The sequence below is a fragment of the Phoca vitulina genome, unplaced genomic scaffold (assembly GCF_004348235.1).
Source record: "Phoca vitulina isolate PV1807 unplaced genomic scaffold, GSC_HSeal_1.0 scaffold2, whole genome shotgun sequence".
NCBI lineage: Eukaryota > Metazoa > Chordata > Mammalia > Carnivora > Phocidae > Phoca > Phoca vitulina.
In genome coordinates, this window is record NW_022589705.1 from 96,819,011 (window position 1) to 96,839,784 (window position 20,774).

At 62.4% G+C, this 20,774-nt stretch overlaps 2 protein-coding genes across 4 annotated transcripts in view; both read left to right on the forward strand.

Annotated features, from left to right (window-relative positions):
- ACOT7 (acyl-CoA thioesterase 7) overlaps positions 1 to 9,837 on the forward strand; it is a 111,637-nt gene extending 101,800 nt beyond the window's left edge. For all 3 annotated transcript variants that reach the window (XM_032394818.1, XM_032394811.1, XM_032394827.1), the window contains exon 9: positions 9,472 to 9,837. In XM_032394818.1, coding sequence (XP_032250709.1) covers positions 9,472 to 9,570 — 99 coding nt within the window. In that variant the 3' untranslated portion in view covers positions 9,571 to 9,837. The remainder of the gene's footprint in view (positions 1 to 9,471) is intronic.
- A 3,036-nt stretch (positions 9,838 to 12,873) lies between these two features.
- The window catches only part of GPR153 (G protein-coupled receptor 153), a 10,527-nt gene continuing 2,626 nt past the window's right edge, over positions 12,874 to 20,774 (forward strand). The window contains exons 1-6 of the mRNA XM_032394851.1: positions 12,874 to 12,961; positions 16,493 to 16,961; positions 17,363 to 17,792; positions 19,337 to 19,529; positions 20,041 to 20,225; positions 20,370 to 20,764. Of these exons, the coding sequence (XP_032250742.1) occupies positions 12,955 to 12,961; positions 16,493 to 16,961; positions 17,363 to 17,792; positions 19,337 to 19,529; positions 20,041 to 20,225; positions 20,370 to 20,764 (1,679 nt within the window). The 5' untranslated portion in view covers positions 12,874 to 12,954. The remainder of the gene's footprint in view (positions 12,962 to 16,492; positions 16,962 to 17,362; positions 17,793 to 19,336; positions 19,530 to 20,040; positions 20,226 to 20,369; positions 20,765 to 20,774) is intronic.

The following is a 20,774-nucleotide window of genomic DNA, read 5'->3' on the forward strand; positions in this document are numbered from 1 at the left end:
CGGAGGGCACTGCTAGGCCTGACTCCGTGTGGTGCCAGGAGGGTGGCTGCAGGAGGGGAGGCCTGTGGGTGAGACTTGCAGAAGGTGCAGTGGAGGGGGGCGTCCCAGCTGGTCAGGGTGCCCTCGGTTCCGCAGTGGCCACCTTGGACGGTAAATAAGGGGAGAGGCCTGTGAAGGTGTGGGGACCCAGGAAAGGGTTTGCAGCAGGGCAGGCTTGTACCTGGTGTGTCCTGGGGTGGAATGCAGGGCCACCTGCCCCTGAGCACGTACGAAACACTGCTGCTTGGTGGCACCGTGCTTTCTCTGCAGGGTGGTGTGGAGCCCTGTGGCAAAGAGCTTGTGAATCCAGGTACATGGTACTCAAAGTGTAGTCGGAGGTGCAGGTAAGAAACAGGCCCCAAGACCCCCACAGTGATCGGAAGGAGGCAGAAGGGTCTCCCTGCACACGCATGCGCGCGCACACACACGGACGCAGACTAAAGCGTGTCAGCACAGCCAGCAGGAGAGGAGGTGCTTATTCTGGGGCTCTATCCGCGCCTCTCTGTGCTGGACACTCCTGGTCATGCCTTTGTCATCGGTGCAGGCTCCTGTGGGGACCCTGAGTGCGCTGAGCTCTCGACTCGGTTGGGGACAACATGGTGCCTAACCATGTGTCCACTGAGCAAAACCACTGGTTTTGAATCTTTAGCACAAAGACCACACCAATTTGTTATTAAGGCTTTTTTTGGTTTGATCTTCCGTCGGTTTGGTCATTCGTTTGTTCAGCAAATGCCCCCTGGGCCCTCGCTGTGTCCCAGGCACAGTGCCGGCTTCAGACAGAGGACAAGAAAGATGGACTCGACAGCGCGCACGCACAGGGCCTGGGCCAGGCCCAGCCTCAGCAAATGGCAGTTACGATCTTTGTCACCGTCCGGGGGTCACGGGAGCAAGGGCTCTGACCCACCCCCACCCCCGATGCCTTGGGAGAAGCTGCTGAGAAGCCGCCCAGTAGGAGCGAGCCCTGTTTCGCCTCCTCTACCAGAGACTGTCCCCCTTCGCTGCCTTTCCCTCGGCCCCATGCTCCCTGCCCCTTCCTCAGCCTCCTGCCAGCCTCTCCTGGGGGAGTCCACGGCCGCACAGCAGATCGGTTCCACAGCGATCTCACCCTTGGAGCCGCCACGATGAGCCCCCTTGTGCGTGCCTCAGGCAGGGTGGTGAGGGCTCTGGCGCCCGCCGAGGTCACGGTCACCGGTGGAGCCGTGCTCTGGGGACATGGCTGCTTGCCAGGCTAGGGCTCCCGGATGCCACGCTTGTCCCTTCCTGGCCGCATTGCATGGCTCCAGTCATCAGAAGACATCCTAATTGCCTGCACGATTGTCCCAAGATCCCTCCTGTCTCCCAGTACGAAGACGGGAGGAGGTGCGTGCGTGGTTTCCTAATTAAGAACGTCTGCGTCCCTCAGGCTCGCAGGAAGTTGCTCTGTCACCACGGGAAACCCTCTTCGCACCAGACATTCTTTAATTACGAAAAGGACAAGCTATTGATTTTACTGAGGGTGGAACTTAGTCACTCGCCCTCCGTGCCAAGTTCCAAATGTGTGTTCTCGCAGCACAGAAAATGCAAACTGGAAAACATTTGGTCTGCACTGTGGGGCTCTGCGAGCCACAGGCTTCCCTCCAGTGGAAGGGAGCCCGGAAGACAGCCCCTGGCAGGGGGAGCCGGAGGAGGGAGGGAGAGGACGCGGATCTGAGGCCCCTGCAGCCGCCTGAGCAGAGGGGGCGGGGGCGCTTTTGACCCCTGGGTCTCTGTGGCTGGATGTGACGAGGCAGAGGCCCTGCGGCCTTACGAGGACCCCCGGGGCCGCCCTCTGCCCTGGGCAGTGCGGTGGGTTGGCAGACAGGAGGCTGTTCCGTCTCTGAGGCTGCGGGTGACATGAATGCATCAGACACACACGCCTTGCCCTGCGACGGGGGGAGGGGAGGGGACAGCCCCAAGGCCACACGGCCAGGTCGCTGTGGCCCAGAGCCTGGGTTCCTCGTGCCTATGGGCAGCGGCACACCAGGGTCCTGGCCCCCCAAGGGTGCCGGTGAGTGCTCGGCTGTCGAGAGCCTCTGGCCTGTGGTCCGGGGCCCTCCGCCCTGCCGACAGCTTCAGGCACTTGAAAGCAGACGTGGTTTCCCAGGGGGGAGCTTCTTCCTTTCCCCCGCCACCCCCAGCCCTCCATTAAAAACAGCAATAGCCAGCAACTTCTGTATTGATTTACTGCCGGATGGAGGGAGATGGGAGGCCGGGGGGGGGGCCCGCTGTGCCTCAGCTCTCTGTCTGGCTCTGTCAGCTTCACACCCGGCAGGGAAGTGGCGGCCCCTCTTAGTCACTTGGCTGGGAGGGCCGTTCGTCGGCGCTCACGGCCTGGGGAGGCCGAATGTCCTCCAGCCACCAGGGCAGGGACTGTGCCTGCAGAGAGAGCGGGGACGCTGCCCTGCCCGCCACTGTTTGCAGGGGGCAGCGACGAGCCTCACTGCCCTTGACCGGCTCCCAGGGCAAGCAGGTGCGGGTGTGCCGTGCTCCCAGGGTGGGTGCTCGGTGCCTTGGTATCAACCAGGTACTACTCCTACGCCAGGCGGGGCTCTAGAGCCCAGAACATTCAGCACATGCCGTCATCCGAGCCCAGAAGAGAGACGAGCCGCGGCCGGCTCCTTCCTCCCCGGCCTTGCGAGCGTCTTGGCCCCGCTGCGGCTGGCCGGCTGCCTTCCCATCCATCACGAGGCGGTGTTAGTTCTGTCTGATGAGTTAGCGGCAGAATCTCGAACGTTGGTGCTGGGCGCTGGCTTCTCCCTCCACCGAGCGACTAGAATTTTCCGTGTTTTGTGCCAGCAGCATAGACCAGAATTACCTGCACTTCAGGCCCTGCCCCTCCTCAGGTGACTGTGGCCTGAACTAGTGAGAGAAGCATGCAGAGCCTTTGGCGCACACGTTCTGGAACGCTGGATGGCCTGTTGACTAGAGAGGGGTGAGTAGCTGCAGTCGTTGGGGGTAACCTGGTGGAGGGCCGGCCTCAGGCCTGACCGGAGGATGAGCTCTAGAAAGCCATGCTGGACGGAATTGTCCCAGCCACGCGGGACGAGGGGAGGCCCGTGGTGCCACCCAGCACACGCACGGCCCCAGCGGGGAGCGCCTCCTTAGGATGGGTGCCAGGCGCCCTGCTCGCCTCCTGAGGCCTGGCCCTGAGCAGGACCCGACACCGCGCGCTCCGGCTTCCAGGCTCTGACGTGCCGTGCAGACGGTCCCTCTCTCGTCCCCGCCCCTCACTCCCGAAGTTGATGAACTAGAGGGAGCATGTCTCGCGTGTCGGGCGAAAGCATGGGGGTGATGGCCCCAATTCTGACTTCCCCTAAATGTGATGGGAGGGGGGGCACGATCGCTCATGTCTGTGGAAATCTGGAGGACAGCGTGGCTGCTTGCGGCGTCTCGTAAACCGGGCTCCCGCAGCCCCCGGTGTTGCGCTCACGGCTCACGGGAGTGACCGGGTGTCAGAACCTGAGCCAGACAGGGGAGATGCAGGGCACATCTGCCCTTGTCCGCTAGAGCTCGAGAAGCTCCTTGGGGAGGCGCCTAGCTCCAAGGCTGGAGTGAGGGGCTGGGACAGGAACGCACCCCTGAGCCTGGGCCCCTGGCAGGCTGGCACCAACACGAGAGGGCGCCTTCACTCCCGTGGCCTGGGGCCCGGGGGCTGAGCCGCTGCGAGTCCAGGTGGGCTCCAGGCTTGTTCTGGGAGGGCAGGCCCTTCCCGTTCACCAGGGCGACATCGCAGGGTCCCCATGTCCCCCACCGCCTACTGCTGAGCCCACCAGTAAGAGCCCATTGGCTGGAAGGACCTGGAGCAGCGGTAGCGCCCAGGCTCAATCGAGGGCCTGCCGCTCACCAGCTGTCGCTTGGGCAAGTCCCTCACCGCGTCTGCGCCTTGCGTTCTCATCAGTAGAAGGGAAATGGTAACGACTTTGGTGCTCCTCCTGGGTTGTCGTGTAGATTCGGACGTGCTGGCGTGGTCCAGTCCACCAGGACTCGGTGCAGGCGGCTCGCTAAAAGCTGTTGCCCAGAGAACTTTCTCCTCGTCCCTAGCCCCAGGTTCATGCCTTGTGCACAGCCCGCGTGGGAGAAGGGGCGGGAAGGCTTTCGGCTCAGTCCCTGCAGAAGGTTTACCTGGGCAGTTGGAGGGATCTTGTCACAGCCGTGTGGGTTAGCCCGGGACACTGCGGGTATTCTGGCCGGGAGGAAGGTGCCAGGTGGGAAATAGAGCCCAGGGTAGGGGAGCAGCTCCTCTCCAACCCGGACTCAGCCCCTCGACTGACTGTGTGACTTGAAGTTCTTTGTGCCCAGGGAAGGGAGAAGGGGTCCCTGCAGCTGCCCTGATGGGTCTAGTTGGCTTTTTTTTTTTTTTACCTTTTAATTATGGAAAAGTTCAACTATATGCAAAACTAAAGAGAAGAAAGAACTCATTGTAGTTAGCAACACAGGGCCAGTCTTGCTCACGCAAGTGTACCCCTGCCCACCTCACCCCGCAGGCCACTGGAAGCAAATCTCAGATCACATCATCGCCTCTGAGTATTTCAGTGTGTTTCTCAAAGAGAGAAGAGCTCTCTGTTCTTTGTTGCTGACTTATTCTTACCAGTGGACTAGACTCTGGACAGCTCCTTGCCCCGTAGAGACCTGGCCCAGGAGACCGGCCGTCTTCACGGCTGCTGCAGGACCAATGGCCCAGCATCAGGCTCCTGCTTATAAATACAGCGTTGCTCGGAGTTAGAAGGGCCCGGAAGGCCATCCAGATTGATGCCCACCCCAAAGGTGTGTTACCTGGCGGCTTGTGGGGGCCGCTGTATTGAGGCGTGAGGTTGGAGATGGCCTGGGTGCTCTCCCTGCTCCTTGTATCCTCACAGACCCAGTAGATCGACTTCCCACTGCACGGATGAGGTGCCTGCGATGATCCTGGGACTCTGCCTTCTGCTCCTTCCCAGGGAGGCCGTTCCCGAGGTGGCTCGCTCTGCCCAATGGGCCTGGCTCTGCCGCTTGCCTGACCCGCTGGGGAGGGCAGCAGCTGTTGCTGTAGGCAGGCAACCTGCAGACCTCCGTGTACCTCGGTGCCCACTTGGCTACTCTCCCCTGCGGAGCCTCCCTGGCACCTGGCCCTCGAGACCCCCTCCCTCTGTTTGACCTTGTGGTGGGGCCGCGTCATTGTCACTTTCCCACGGACTGTATAATCTGTCTGTTCCCCTGCATCTTGCCGGCTAGACCGTCAGCTCCCGAGACAGGTCCCAGCACCAGGCCCAGAGCGGCGTCCGGGAGGCGCTCAGTGCACCTGCCGGGATTGAATGCATCGCGGCTCGGCCGCTGTAGAGAAAGCGCCGGGTGGAATTCAGGGAGTGTTTCCTCGGCCCTGCTGCCCCTGTGTGCCGGGACTTGGCTGGGAGGCATAGCTGTGCTGAACCTTCTTTTTGACTTTTGTGAACTGTGAGGAGGGGTGTTCACCTCTGGTGGGTTTGAGATGTAATGATGTACTGTAGAGTCCCCCCGTTTACAGCGTCCAATGCAGCAGGTGTTAGTATGTTCACGGAGTTGTGCAACCATCACCACAGTCCATTTTAGGACATTTTCATCCCCCCAGAAGAAACCATGCACCCCTCGTCGTCAGCCCGCCCCCAGCCCCTGGCACCACTAACCTGTGTTCTCTCTGTGGATGTGCTTACTCTAAATGTTTGGTATAAATGGACTCGTACATGAGGTGGGGAGGGGCTTCTTTCACTGCCTTGTTGGGGACAGCTGAGAGGACTTTGGTACCCCCCCAGCACCCCTATAGGGTAGAATGTAAGTGAGTCTATGAGCCTTACGATGGTAAGTGGCGAAGCCAGATTCAAACCAGCCTGGCTGGTCCCCCGCCCTGGCTCCAGAGGGGAGGCTGAGCTGGTTTGGGGGCAGAATGAAGAGGCCTCTCCGGGAAGGGCATGCAGTGTGGTGGGGGGGCCCAAGGCAGGCCAGCCCGTTCCAGAGGGCAGGTGGCGCTGGCCAATGTCTAGGCATCTCCTAGAACTGTCAGGATTAGCTTTTTTTTTTTTTTTTTTAAGATTTTATTTATTTATTTGACAGAGACACAGCAAAAGAGGGAACACGCAGGGGGAGTGGAGAGGGAGAAGCAGGCTTCCTGCAGAGCAGGGAGCCCCATGTGGGGCTTGATCCCAGGACCCTGGGATCATGACCCGAGCTGAAGGCAGATGCTTAATGACTGAGCCACCCAGGTGCCCCTGCTTTTTTTTTTTTTTTTAAGATTTATTTTATTTATTTGAGAGAGAGAGCAGAGGGGCAGAGGGAGAGAAAGAAGCAGACTCCCTGCTGAGCAGGGAGCCCCATGCGGGACTCGATCCCAGGACCCCGGGATCATGACCTGAGCCGAAGGCAGATGCTTAACCACCTGAGCCACCCAGGCATCCTGGGGGCTCCTTGTCACTCACAGGTCCTCTGTCTAGGGTACCCCTGATGGAGGCTCCATTCGTTGCTCTCCCTGGACCCGTCCCTGCTCTTCTGAGCCCTGAGAGCCCTTGGCTGGTGACCAGGCATTTGGGGCCCAAGTTCCTCGTGTGAATCCCATGTCTGCCGGTTTCCAGAAACACTCGTGGGCTGGAGACACAGAAGGGCCCCTCCCATTAGGCAGGACCTGGCTCCAGTGGGCTCTGCAGACGGCCTGGTGGCCATCAATCTCCATCCCGCTGCCTTGCCCAGGCCAGGCTCACGCTCTTGTTTTTGAGAAATTCTTTTCTTTCCAAGCCTCTTCCCTTCTTTCCCCTGTTCCAGGAATGGAAATTCCACCAGCTGGAGGGAGGCCCTGCTCCAGAATCCCCCAGCAGAGAGGGGCTGGGCCTTTTGAGCTGGGCGGACCCTCGGCACGTGGCCCAGCCCAGGCTCTCCACCTCAGCCAGTTTCCCAGCCCCGGGACCCAAACACACTGCCCATGAGCTGGTCCTCTATGAGGCAGGCGGGAAGCCTGGCTGCAGCCCCTCCTCCCCCTGAAGAGGGGCCCAGGCATGCCGCTCTCCTGAGCCCTGGCCTTTGGCTGCAGGTGGATGGGAGCCACGGGTCCCCTCAGCCACGCCAAGCACGTTCCACAGAGGAGAGGGAGCAAAAGGCCCCACTGACCTAGCCTGGTGGACTTGACCTTGCATTCTTGGCTTCTTCGGCTGTCCCCCATTTGCTGCAGGGATGGATGGATAGAGGGCAGGGCCCTGCTGCTCAGAGTGGTCCCCAGGCCAGCAGCATCGCATCACCGGGATGCTTGTTAGAAATTGGTCTCAGGGGGCGCCTGGGTGGCTCAGTCGTTGGGCGACTGCCTTCAGCTCAGGTCATGATCCCAGGGTCCTGGGATCGAGCCCCGCATCGGGCTCCCTGCTCAGCGGGAAACCTGCTTCTCCCTCTCCCGCTCCCCCTGCTTGTGTTCCCTCTCTCGCTGTGTCTCTCTCTGTCAAATAAATAAATAAAAGAAATCTTTAAAAAAAAAAAAAAGAAAGAAATTGGTCTCAGGCCCTGGCCCCTAGACCCCCCGCACCAGAATCTGCATCTATAAGACCCCCAGGTGACTTACGTTGGAGAAGCTCTGCCTGGGTTGCACAGAAGCCGGCCCCGCGGAATGCGGCCTTGTGGTTGTGGGGTGCCTTCAGCAACAGGGATGGGCCCCTGGCCTCCTGCCCCCGGGAAGCCCCCCTTAGCGCTGCCTGCTCTGACCGAGAGAACATTTTGTTTCCCCGGGCTGTCTCAGGTCAAATTGCATGGCCTCAAATTTCATTTTTAAAAAAGTCAGCCAGAGATGAAACCAGAGCAGCAGGAGGGCGTTCCTCAGTAAAGCGTCTTGGGAAGCCACCAGTGTCCACGTGTGCTCCGAAGACTCTTCAAATACGCACCAGAACCGCTATAAGGAGCATGATCCTAGTTCTTTAAATACCCAAATGTTCCACTGGCTCCAAGCCACAAGGTTTTGACAGTTTACACCTGGTGACATTTAGCGAACAATTTCTGAGGAGGCTGAGGGGGAGGAAATATTTGGTTTAACCTGACATTACATCCTCTGGCTGATTGTTCTCTCTTTTGCCAATATACCATTTGCCTGTAAAACACTTGGGCCTAAAAATAGCTGCTGGGGCTTGGTGTCATTGTGGATGAAGGGCAACTGCCCCATTTTTTGGCTTTCAGACACCCTCAAAGTATCGCAAGGAAATGTCCCAGAGGAATCAACACAGCTCTTTGAACCTGAATTCCTGAGCAGGGCTGGCGAGAGAGAACTTCACAGTGGGATAGATGGGGCCTCGGGGAGTGACCTCTGCCTGGCATACACCCCTTAGCGGCCAGGCCAGGCCACTCTTTTTTAATTTAATTTAATTTAATTTAATTTAATTTAATTTAATTTTGAGAGAGAGTGGGGGAGGGTGGGGAGGAGCAGAGGGAGCGAGAGAATTCTCGAGCAGACTCAGTGCTGAGGACGGAGCCCAGCGTGGGGCTCGATCTCACGACCCTGAGATCATGACCTGATCAAGAGTCAGATGCTTAACCGACTGAGCCCCCCAGGCACCTCCAGACCAGGCCACTCTTAAAAGTGAAAGGGGGCGGGCGCCTGGGTGGCTCAGTTGGTTGGGCGACTGCCTTTGGCTCGGGTCACGATCCCTCGGGATCAAGTCCTTCATTGGGCTCCCTGCTCAGCGGGGAGTCTGCTTCTCCCTCTGACCCTCCCCCCTCTTGTGCTCTCTCTCACTCTCTCTCTCTCAAATAAATAAATAAAATAAAATCTTAAAAAAAAAAGTGAAAGGGGCACCGTTCACAATCCTGCCAGTTCGGCCAATTCCCTCTGGGCAGTAGGCTCTGTACCCCCCGCCCCGAGTATGGGGACGTGGCTTCCTAGGTTGCTCAGAGGAAAGACGTGACAGAGGAGGGGTGAGCAGGACCCAAGGAGCCGCTTCCTGCTCATCTGCGCCATCCGAGGCTCCCTGCCCACAAAGCGGTCACTATTGCTCCTGGTACAATAAAGTGGCCTTCCCAAGGGGACGTAGCCAGCACAGCGTTTGTCCCCACTTCCCTCTGGGGCAGGGACTGTGAGCAACTGGCATTCCCTGGGAGTGGACCAATCGCAGCGTCCCCAGCAGGGACCCTCTTTTCCTTCCTCACACATGGCCCTGTTTTAGGCCTTCCCTCCCCTGTTTCATTTATCAACAGCATTTCCAGCTGCGGTTCATTATCAAATGGGCACTGGTTTGGGGGTTCCACCTGCTGTGAAGGGTGGTGTGGGTGTGCTCCTGAAACTGGCATCCCTACGGGGCCAGCGCCTGGCACCCAAGCAGCCCCACTTGGCCAGTGGAGCCGGGTGGGGTCTTCTGGGCCCTCCTGGGGTGGGGCCCGGGCCTTGGCCCGCAGTCAGGGTTCTGTGAGCTCTCTAACCTGCCTGTCTCTGTGTGTGGTCCACAGCCCGAGACCGAGGACGAGAAGAAGCGCTTTGAGGAAGGCAAAGGGCGGTACCTGCAGATGAAGGCCAAACGGCAGGGCCGGCCGGAGCCCCAGCCCTAGGGGCCGCCCCGTGCTGGGCCTGGAGTAGCCCCAGTGTCTAGTCACTTAGAATTCACCCCCTTGGCCAAAAACCCAATCCACATTGAGAGCTGGTGTTGTGTGAAGTGTTCGTCTTGCAGTGTTAACCTGTGCTCTCTCCTGGAAACCTACACACCAAAGCTTTCTTTCTATCACTCCGGTGTAAGCGCTCCCTAGGGAATACTTGCGTGCACACTATACGGTGTGTAAAGAATCCAGCGTCACTAATAAAGCTGCTGTTTGGCTGGACCTTGGTCCTGGGTGGTCATTTGTCTTGGGGGGCTGCGTTCCTGGTGGGCACTGATGCGGGGACTAGAGGCTTCCATGGGCCCCCCCCCCCCCCCCCCCCCCCGGGTACCAATGCCCGCGTGTACCCCAGAACTCAGGTGCTGGCTGGAGAGGACACCCCTTCCCTCCCAGGGCCCTGGTTCCACGTCCTGGCCTGGAGGCACCAGCCCCCCACTTGCCCTCTCTCTGGCCTATGCAAGATGCCAGCTCTGAGCCCCCAGTCGCCTTCCCGTAGGCGGGGTGGACGGTGCTTTCGAGGACTCAGGGAGGTGATGTGCAGAGAGAGCTGAGGCCAGCCTGGCTGCTGCACGCTCAGCACATGGGAGCCCTGCCCTGGCTTCCCTCCACCTCTCAGTGGAAGCAGCCCTGGAACCTTGGCCCTCTGGAGAAAGAGGCAGGGATTTTGCTAGAAGGAGCCTCCCAGCTGGTGCCAGGGCCCCCGTGCCTGTCGTGGGAACCCCCAGCCACTCAGGCCAACGGGTTATTGGCAAGGCTCGTGGGGGGGGTCTGAGGGTGGTGTGTGTGTGAATGGTGCCCATGCATGATGGTGCGTGCGCGCGTGTGCACATCTGTGACCCTGTGTGTGCACCGAGGCCGCAGCCTCAGGGGGCAGACAAGCTGCTGAGGCCACTACGGGCGTCCGTCCTTCACCCCCACCCGTAGCTGAGGAGACTCCTCCACCAAGCACACCCGGTGGTGGGAGAACGTTCCCAACTCGGGCTCACCCTGGAAGCCTGGAGATGGAGACCGACCACAACAGCTGCAGCCTCGCACAGGCTCCCCCGCCCCAGAGAGCGAGGAGGGGCTCCAGATGTGCAGAAACCCCCGCCAAGAGCTTTGGAATCCGTCTCAGGCCTCCGTCCCGGCTGACGGGGTTATTTCCTGCCTGGAAGGGGGGGGAGGGAACACGCCACATGAGGCCACGGCAGCAACCCCCTCAGGCGCCCCAGCTCCACCCGTGCCCCGTGCCGACCTCCTGAAGGCGATGGCGGTGCCTGGGCTGGGAGCGACCGGGAGGCCTGCCCTGCGCGTGCAGCAGAAAGCCCAGCCCAGGCCAGCCAGACCGTGGTCCGCGAACCCAGAGCTGGTTACCGCAGTGCCTGAGCCCTTGGGTTCCCCGAGGGAAGGGGGCACCAGGGCATCTACGTCCTTCTCAGTCTTGGCTCGGCCACTCATCTGTGCGGCTTTGGGCAAGCCAGGTACCTAAAATCCACTTCCCGGGGCAGCTGGGGGGAGCCCAGGCTAACAAAGCGTTTAACACGAGCCCTCCGGGTTGGCCATTGGAGGCCCATTCCCACCTGTCCCCAGAGCCAGCTGAGCCCAGGGCAGGGGCACTAGTAAAGGCAGTAGTGGGTGAGCTGGGCTGGTGGGGGGGGGTTGCTGGGGGCCAAACGCTAGCGGGGCAGCAGTGTGGCCAAAGGCTAGGGATGACTGGATCACAGGTGTTTGCCTTAGAAATGTCACACTTGATAACCAGCCTCCTTGTGCCAGCCTCCCACTGCTGGTGGCCTATTTATAACCAGGGCCCCCTGGTCAGGGAGCTGGCCCGTCCACGGAGGGCTCACTAGGGGTCCTGACTGCCCAGAAGCCACACACACGGAGCGCATGGCCCAAGGCCCCCCATTCACCAGCCCCACTTCATTGTGGAGCCTTTGGATACAAACACCTTTACTTTTGTCTCAGAGGACTGACCCTAAGGCCTACCCTGGGTCTCCTAACAGCTGCTCCTAACTCCCCAGCTGCTCCTGGGAGATGGAGATGGGGGGGCGGGGGCGGGGGCGGGGGGCAGTGCGGGTGCCGGGCTGTGGAGCGGAGCAGGCAGCACTGGCTGCATTTGGCTGGTCCTGCCGGACAGGTGCCCCCTTCCCCCAGACACTGAGCTGTGCATTCATAGATGCTTCGCAGGTGCATGGGCAGGGCAGGGCCATGCCAACAGCCCAGAGTGACTGGAGGCCTTGTGCCCAGGGTGTGTGGTCATGGGCGTTCTAGAAGAGATAGGAGACAGGCAGGGTCCGCTGCCTGGATGGGAGACCAAGGTACCAGCAATCACTCTCTTGTGACTCCAGAGGTCTCCAGAGGCCCCCAATCGAGGACACTGATAGGATTCCCTCTAGATGTCTATGGGTGGCGGCCTGTGCGCCCGCCAGGAGTGCTAAGGGGGGTAGCTCCTGAGGGGGATCGGGACCAGGAGTTCTGGGTTGTAGGCCCGGCCTCTCCCTGCTGCGCTATCCTGGTTCCAGCTTGAGAACATTTCTGAGCCCTTGGCGGGGAGGGGCAAACCACCTGGCAGCCCTGTGGTCTGGTCACCATCCCATGGTGGACCCTGCCCCGGGCCCAGGATAAGTTTGAATCCTTAACTGGCCCAACCTTACCTCTCACTGCCCCAGCCCCTTGATCCTGACAAACTCCCCAGTTCCTGGAAGTATCTAATCCTCAGGCTACTCCGCACCCCACCCCTATTGTTCACCTTGGATGTGGCTTCCTCCGGGAAAGCCTCCCTGAGCCCCCCACCCCCGGCCCTAGGCTCCCGCTGTCCGTTCTGGCCCCAGGCCCCCTTGACCTGCCAGCCCCCAGAGCTCTGGGCCTTCCCTTTCCCAGGGGGCTTGGAGACGACATCGGGGCAGTGGACCGACCCGAGACGGCAGCGGGGGGCCGCGCTCCCTAGGGGGCTTCAGTCCCGCGGCGGCGGGGAGGCTGGGGAACCATGGACCGACAGATGCACGGACAGACGGACGCGGCTGCAGGCCGCGCCTCCGGGGGCGGGGGCGGGGCGGTCCGAGGGGCGGGGCGGAGGCATGCGCCCTGCTCCGCCCCCAGCCCCCGGCCTCCCGAGCGCAGCCAGCCGAGCGGCGGGAGCCGAGCGCGGCGGCGGCGCGAGGGGAGGGAGGGGCGGCGGGCCGAGCTGAGCCGAGCGGAACGTGCGGGCCCCGGGCGGCGCCGCCAGGATGCCCCGGCCCGCGGGCCGCTCCGCCGCCAGCCACCCCCGCGGCCCCCGGCGGCCCGCGCTCGGCCGGGGAGCGCGTGAGCCGCAGCCAGAGCCGGAGGCGGGAGCAGCGAGCAGGAGCCCCGGGCCCCCCAATGCAGGGTGAGCGCCGCCGCCCGGGCCCGAGGACGGCTGGGTGGGAAGGACCCCGGGAGGGAGGACCCCCGGCGGGAGGGCTCCGGGCAGGGAGGGACTGCCTGCGGTCTGCTGCTCTCACGGTCTGTCCGAGGGGCCGCGCGCACCCCTGAGGGCCGCGCACCCCCACCCCCGACTCGGGGACCTCCGGGGTAACTTCCCTGAGGCTGGCCTCTTCCCCGCTCTCCCCCCCGTCCTCCCCGCCTCCGGGTCTGGGAGCGCCGCTTGCAGGGAGCGGGGACAGCCAGTTTAGGGGTACTGGGCCCACCCCTACCCAGAGTAATCCGTTGGGGCGTCCGGCTCCCGGGCGGTAGCTCGGACGCGCCCTCGGGGCTGGGTAGGGCTGGGGGGTCCCGCTGGGGACCGGCAGGCTGGGATGCGCCGGGTCGGGCGGGAGTGTCGAAGCACGGAGGAGCGGGGCCCGCGGGATCGGGGGGCGGGCGGGGCGGGCGGGGGGCGTGCCGGAGATGCGGAGGCTCCGCGCCCGAGCCCCGCCCTGGGCGGCAGCCGGGCCGGGCCTCGCGGGCCGATGGGTGGCAGCGCAGGCGAGGCGCAGCTGGGGGTGGGGACAGCCGGGGCGCAGGCCCACGCGAGCTGGGCGGGTGCAGCTGGAGCCCGCCTGGAGCCCGGGGAATCCTTTCAAGTTCTGGGTTCTCTTTGTTGCGCAATAGAGCCCTGGGGCCACGAGGCTTCATTGGCCCGGGGCCGTGACGTCACGCCAGGGCCCCGCCCGCAGACCCTGCGGGGTGGGGGGGAGAGGCTTCTGGGCCGGCTGGGTCCCACGCCCGGCACACCTGCAGTCCGCCCAGCGACGTGCTGTGGGGGGAGGGGAGAAAGGAGGGGCTCCGGGATCTGGGGGAGGCAGGAAGCCCCAACCTGAAATGCTGGGGGGACGCTTTGAGTGTATTGCGGAAGAAACTTCCCAGTGGGGAGCGGCGACACCTGGGTGTGGACCGCACTGGCTGGAGCCCAGTCTGGGGTCTGGCCCTCCGCGTCTGCTGCTCCCTGTGGGGAATGAACAGCAGGCGCCTGATCAGCCCGGAGGAAGGGGTCTCGGGGTCCCTGCACCGTTAGCCCCCTCTCACTGTGCATTTGGAGGACTTGGTATTCACCCCGCAGTGGCATTCTTCCCCCATCCCAGCACCACCGCTCTCAGGAGTCCTAGGCTCCAAACCCGGCCCTCGCACTTCCTCCCTGTGTGGCTCTGGGTTCTGAGCCTCAGTGTTCCCATCTGCAATGTGGGAACAGCAGGACCCACCCTGCAGGGGTTCAAGGAACAAAAAATGCCTGTTCCTGCTTGGGTTTGGGTTAGGGTTTGGGCTTGGGTTTGAGGCCAGGATTCTGATGTCAGCAAAGTGGGGCTTGGTCCTGGTTCAGACACTTCATAGCTTGGGCAAATGGTTTAACCTCTCTCTGTCTTTGCTGGACTGTCTTTAAAATGGGGATAATGTCAGTATTGATCACACAACATCTCTGGGGACACTAACTGGGAGTGTGCCCGTTCCCACTGCCTCCTCCCTCTCCAGGCAAGTCACGTCCTGCTGCCCACAGACCGAGGGCCTTTGCCTGCAGTGAGACACTGTTAGGCCAGGCAGGGGGCAGATCTGGCACCATGAAAGGTTCTGCCAGTTGCCCCCTGTGGCACCTTCCCCACCACCCTGCACCAGTGGTCAACAGGGCCCCGGGTGACGGGGGCCAGACAGAGCCTGTGGGGACTCTGAGGGAAGGCCTCCCGATGGGACAGCCAAGGAGACCCAATGCGGGTGGAAATAGATGCTGGCCCACCAGGTGCATGCTGAATCCAGCTTCCTGTTTGACAATGTACAGGTCACTGGTATCTCAGTCTCTGGCCCACAGCAGCACCCACACCCTGCCTGCTCTGGGCCCCCCTGGGCTTCCTCACCCCAAAGCTGTGCTATCCCAGGTTCTGCTTCGGGTGGCTGTGTCTACCCACAGGTCTGAGGCTTACCCACACCCCCAAGCTCAGTGTCTTGGCCCCTAAGGGACAGCAGAGCTCAGGGAGCTGGATGGGCTGTAGTACAGACTCGTACTTGGCAAGCATTCGTTGAGGGCTTACCGTGTACTTGGCTCCGTCCCATGACATAGCTTGTCCACTACTCGCAGCACCTTCCCGGGTGGGTACTATCATGTCCAGCTTACAGATAAGAAAAACAAGGCCCAGCTGAGTCTATAACTGGCGGGCGGGCGAGAGTCTAGCAGCTCTTTACCCAACCCCATGTGGCCTCTGTATGCTGAGGTCAGAGAGGTTTGCTGGACTCTGCAATGGCTGGTGGAGGGTCCCATGGGGCCGCCCCACCTCCCATACTGGATCTGGGGTGGGGAAGAGGAGGATGCTCTGTAAGCAGAAGCCTGTTTGGGAAGGAATCTCCCTGTCCCCAGAAACCCCCCAACCCCCTAGGAGGCCCTTAAGGAGCACTGGTGTGGTCCAGAATAGACTCCTCCCCTGGGTCAGGGGTCTGGGCAGGCCGGAGGCAGGGGCACAGGGATGAATGAGACTCATCCCTGAGCGATCCTTCTGTATCGGGGTGGGGGGTGGGGTCAGGCCACAGACAGACCCAAAGAACCCTAGACGAGACAAGAAGCGGCGCCTGGCAGCAGGACCAAGTGGTACTGCTTCACCTGCCCTGAGAGCCAGGGGCCTGCCATGGCCTGTCCATTCCAAGCTGGGTAACAGCCCCTGGGGGATCACATGGCTGTGTCTGGTAACAGTAGGTGCTCATAAGTGTTGGAGGCAAGAGAATTGCAACCAGTGAGATTAAACGGGCTCTGGAGTAAAAAGGGCCAAGTGTGCAGAACACACAGTAGGCCTTCACTTAGCATTGTACTTCTCCCCACGCTGCCTCCTCCAGGCTATGGCCAGAGACACCTGTTGTGGGGCCCCACATCAGAGGGACCAGCCAGTGCTCGGCACAGGGGCGTGGCTTGGGGCTGCTGGGCTGGGAAGGGGGAGGGAGGGACTTAGAGCCCGGCTCTCTGGCAGGATGGACTGCCTCTGCAACGTGTGCATTCTGCCCAACATCCTGTGTCCCTGGCTCGTGGCCATAGGCTATCGGCAGTTCCTCCTGGGGGTCAAGGTCTGGTCCCTCGGCTGTCTCCAGGCCCATGCTGTCCCAGGCATCCACAGCATAGCACTGATGGCCTCCCCAGAGCGCACACTGTGCGCCAGACCTGGACCCACAGCGTAATGCAGCTGTCCCAGGAACAAACCCAGATTCCATGCCTTGGCCAGGAGTGGGTGGAAAGGAGGGTGTTTGCACTTACTGGGCACCCCTGGCTAGTCCCCTGGTGTGCCAGGGACATGGGCTAGAGGCCCCGGAGAAGAGAGGAGGGCGGAGCAGCCCAGCCCAAGTCAGGACTGCACAGGTCATGGTGCATCAGGGGGCCCCTCCCTCTCCCACTCCCAGGAGGCCCGAGAGCTTTGATGCCCTAGCCAGAGGGACAGTCTCTGAGCACTCCCTGGCTTCTCCCCCACTGCAGATGCTCGCGGTCCCCGGTGTCTCCGAGCCACCACGTGTGAGGGCCTCTGCTCCGAGCCCGGGCCTGGCCCCCGAGGAGGATGTCTCAGCTGCCGGCCAGCTCCCGTCTGCACCATGAGTGATGAGCGGCGGCTGCCCGGCAGTGCGGTGGGCTGGTTGGCGTGCGGAGGCCTCTCCCTGCTGGCCAACGCCTGGGGCATCCTGAGTGTGGGAGCCAAGCAGAAGAGGTGGAAACCGCTAGAGTTCCTGCTGTGCACGCTGGCGGCCACCCACATGCTCAACGTGGCAGTGCCCATCGCCACGTACGCCGTGGTGCAGCTGCGGCGGCAGCGCCCCGACTACGAGTGGAACGAGGGCCTCTGCAAGGTCTTTGTCTCCACCTTCTACACCCTCACCCTGGCCACCTGCTTCTCCGTCACGTCCCTCTCCTACCACCGCATGTGGATGGTCCGCTGGCCCGTCAACTACCGGTGAGCCCCCGGGCACGGGCACCTCTGCACTTCGGCGTCTGGTGGTCTTAGAGAGGGGGGCGTGTGGGCAGTGGGCACAGAGGCCACCTGGGGTACCCGTGTGCAGAAACACCCCCCGTGGTGTGGCGCGGGCAGCCCAGAGGCTCAGGAAGGGCTACTCTGGGCTGCACACTTGCGTGTGCAGGGGTGGCCTCAGTGTCCAGTACGGAAATGCGTGGTGGGAGGGACGTGTGACTACATGCATGAGGATCCCCTGTGCAAGGGACAGGCCCCACTTTGCTGGCCGTGCCGTGACGATGAGGTACCAGGGGGCCAGGGCAGTTGGGGATCCCTTGCAGGGCCCCAGGGCTCGGGGAAGACCCTGGGAGTGACACCTCGGTCCTGCCCCCACCTCATGCCAGGCTGAGCAACGCCAAGAAGCAGGCAGTGCATACGGTCATGGGCATCTGGATGGTGTCCTTCATCCTGTCCGCCCTGCCTGCCGTCGGCTGGCACGACACGAGTGAGCGCTTCTACACCCACGGCTGCCGCTTCATCGTGGCTGAGATCGGCCTCGGCTTCGGCGTCTGCTTCCTGCTGCTGGTGGGCGGCAGTGTGGCCATGGGCGTGGTCTGCACTGGCATCGCCCTCTTCCAGACCCTGGCTGGGCAGGTGGGGCTGCGGGCCGGCCACCACGCCTTCACCGTGCCCACCATTGTGGTGGAGGATGCGCAGGGCAAGCGCCGCTCCTCCATCGATGGCTCTGAGCCTGCCAAAACCTCGCTGCAGATCACCGGCCTGGTGGCCACCATCGTCATCATCTATGACTGCCTCATGGGCTTCCCCGTGCTGGTGGGTGAGACTGTCAGCGGGTGGGGGAGGCTGGCCGGGGACGCGGGCTCTGGGACGGCGCTGGGGCTGGGTGTGCTCCAGGCATCAGGTGGTTGAATCCTCCCATCCAGTCCTCGGAGGGAGGGAGGGGGCGGCATTATCATCATCCCCATTTTACAGATTTGGAAACTGAGGTTCAGAGTGGTACCATGACCCACCTAAAGTTAAGGCAGCTGTATTAGGACTTGAGCCCATGTCAGGGGACTGCGGAGCCCAGGATCTTTGTGGTACACCGTAGGGGACATTCCTCACCAAGGTGAGGCCCATTAGAATCAGAGGGTGTGGAAAGTGAAGTCACATACCCACCTGGCCCAAGAATAAAGTCTGGATTCAGTAGCCATGCGCTTGCACCCACAGGATTCCAGCCCAACCCCCTGAAAGTTCTGGAGTGGGGTAGGGAGAGGTTTCGGGGCAAGGACCAGCCAGAGACCTTGTCCAAGCAGCTGGGCAGGGCTGTGTCCCTGGAGTCACTGCAGGACACAGCTCCAGAAGGTGGCAGGTGGGGTTGCAGCCTCAGAGTCGGGGGACACACTCGGGATGCAGTCCCAGGCACCCTGTGGCCCCACCCTCAGTGGGCCCGGTAACCCCCCACCTAGGTGCTGCGTTCTGTGTACAGCCGGGGCCCACATCTCCGGTCTGTGTTGATGGAGGGAAGGAGCGTGTATACAACTGCAGAATCAGAAGGGGCCGGCCGTGGGGGAAGAGCCTCCCCAGCTTCTCTTCAGGGCACGGAAGGGAGTGCAGTTTATGGACCCCGCTCCATGCTGCAGGCCTGCTATGGTGTCTGGGATCTTTACCTCACTCTCTGGGGTGTTCTTGGCCCATTTCACAGATGAAGAAACTGAGCCCCAGAGAGGTTCAGCACCTTTCTGAGGGTCACACAGCTCACACAGCAGAACCAGCATGATGAGTGTATCACACCCAGTTCTGCTCTGATGGGGGAATAATTAAATGTCACTCTGGGTGGGGGAATGAACTCTCCTGGGACAGGAGTGAGGGTCCCTGGGCAGGGACCCAAAGGCTCCCCAGTTGATTCTCAGAAACTCCTTTGATTCTCCTCTGAGGTCCAAGACCTAGACCCCCCGTGCCCCCCAGGGTAGGGGTAGGGCCAAGGAGGCCACTTGGCCACAGAGGAGTGGGGATGGCAAAAAAGTCCCTGAACTGGGAAGTTTGACACCTGGTTCTCCAAGCCCCAGTCTCCTCTTCCCAAAAAGGGGTTGGTAAACCATGCCCCCGCCTCTCTCCTCGGGCAGTCATGAGCTGGCATGGGGCAAGGCACTCTGTGAAGGGCTGTCCATGCACACACGGGGCTGTGGCTGTTCATGTTGGCAGCCGACAGCTCTTGGTGGAGAGGGACTTCTGCTCACGCTCTGGCTCTTTCCTGCCCAGGAGCCTATAGCTCTGTCTCCCTCCTCCTCCTCTGGCAGGTGGGAGGAGTGAGGCTGGGGGGGCAAGCTGTGTGACGGGGGTCCTGCCAGGTGCCAGGCCGAGCCGTGTGCCCACAGGTGGTGAGCTTCAGCAGCCTTCGGGCGGACGCCTCGGCACCCTGGATGGCACTGTGTGTGCTGTGGTGCTCGGTGGCCCAGGCCCTCCTGCTGCCCATATTCCTCTGGGCCTGCGACCGCTACCGCGCCGACCTCAAAGCCGTCTGGGAGAAGTGCGTGGCCCTCATGGCTAACGATGAGGACTCAGACAATGGTGAGGACGGCCTGGGAGCGGCCCCAGGGGAGAGTGGTGCCTGGGTGAGGTCAGCAGGATCACAGGTGACCATGTGCTTCAACCCCCAAGGGACCTAAGTGTCCTGTGGGGCATTCTCCTGCCCGGCTTGGCTGTCCCAGGCAGGATCTGTGGACACCAGACTGAATGCGTTCCACAGAGCTTCCACCCTTAGGGCTCCCCGGGGGGCTCCCGTAGACCCAGGTGCCGTCTCACCCCAGCAGTAACAGTGTTGCCCTCGGTTGAGGCTTTGCTATGGTCAGGCCCTATGTGTATTTAGTCCCCCCACCAAAGCTCACCAGGTAACATCACATCCCATCCCCATAGAGGAGGAACCTGGCTCAGGTGATCTCCACAGTCCCAGAGCTAAAAGGTGGCAGAGTCAGGATCTGAACCCAGCCTCCCGCCCTTTGTGTGTCTCTGAGGGTCCCTAGAACTCACTGTCCGGCGCCCTCAGGTTTCCACGGCCCTAAGCTTTTGCCCCACCCTGCAGATACCAGCCTGGAGGGTGGCATCCCCCCGGACCTGGTGCTGGAGCCCTCCCTCGACTACAGCTATGGAGGTGACTTTGTGGCCCTGGACAGGATGGCCAAGTATGAGCTCTCGGCCCTGGAGGGGGGCCTGCCCCAGTTCTACCCGCTGCGGCCCTTGCAGGAGGACAAGATGCAGTACCTGCAGGTAGGGACAGGGCCGGGCTCCAGACGCCGGAAATGCGGGGGGTGGGGAGGATCGGGATCTCCCCGAGGCCTTGCCTCTCTGAGCCGCGCGTCGGTCCCCGTTTTCCAGGAGGGCAGCCCGGGTTAACCCCGCCCGTCCTGACAGGTCCCGCCCACGCGACGCCTCTCCCACGACGACGCGGAAGTGTGGGCCGCCGTCCCGCTGCCCGCCTTCCTGCCGCGCTGGGGCTCGGGCGAGGACCTGGCCGCCCTGGTGCTGCCCGCCGGGCCTGAGCGACGCCGCGGCAGCCTGCTGGCCTGCGCAGAGGGCGCGCCCCCGTTCCGCCCGCGCCGCCGCTCCGCCGACAGCCTGCTGTCGCTGCGCCCCCCGGCCCCCGACGGCGGCCCGCGCCGCGCCCGCGACTCGTCCCCCGGCAGCCCGCGCCTCCGCCCCGGGCCCGGCGCCCGCTCCGCCTCGGCCTCGCTGCTGCCCGACGCCTTCGCGCTGACCGCCTTTGAGAGCGAGCCGCAGGCCCTGCGCCGCCCGCCAGCCCCGCCGGGGCCCTTCCTC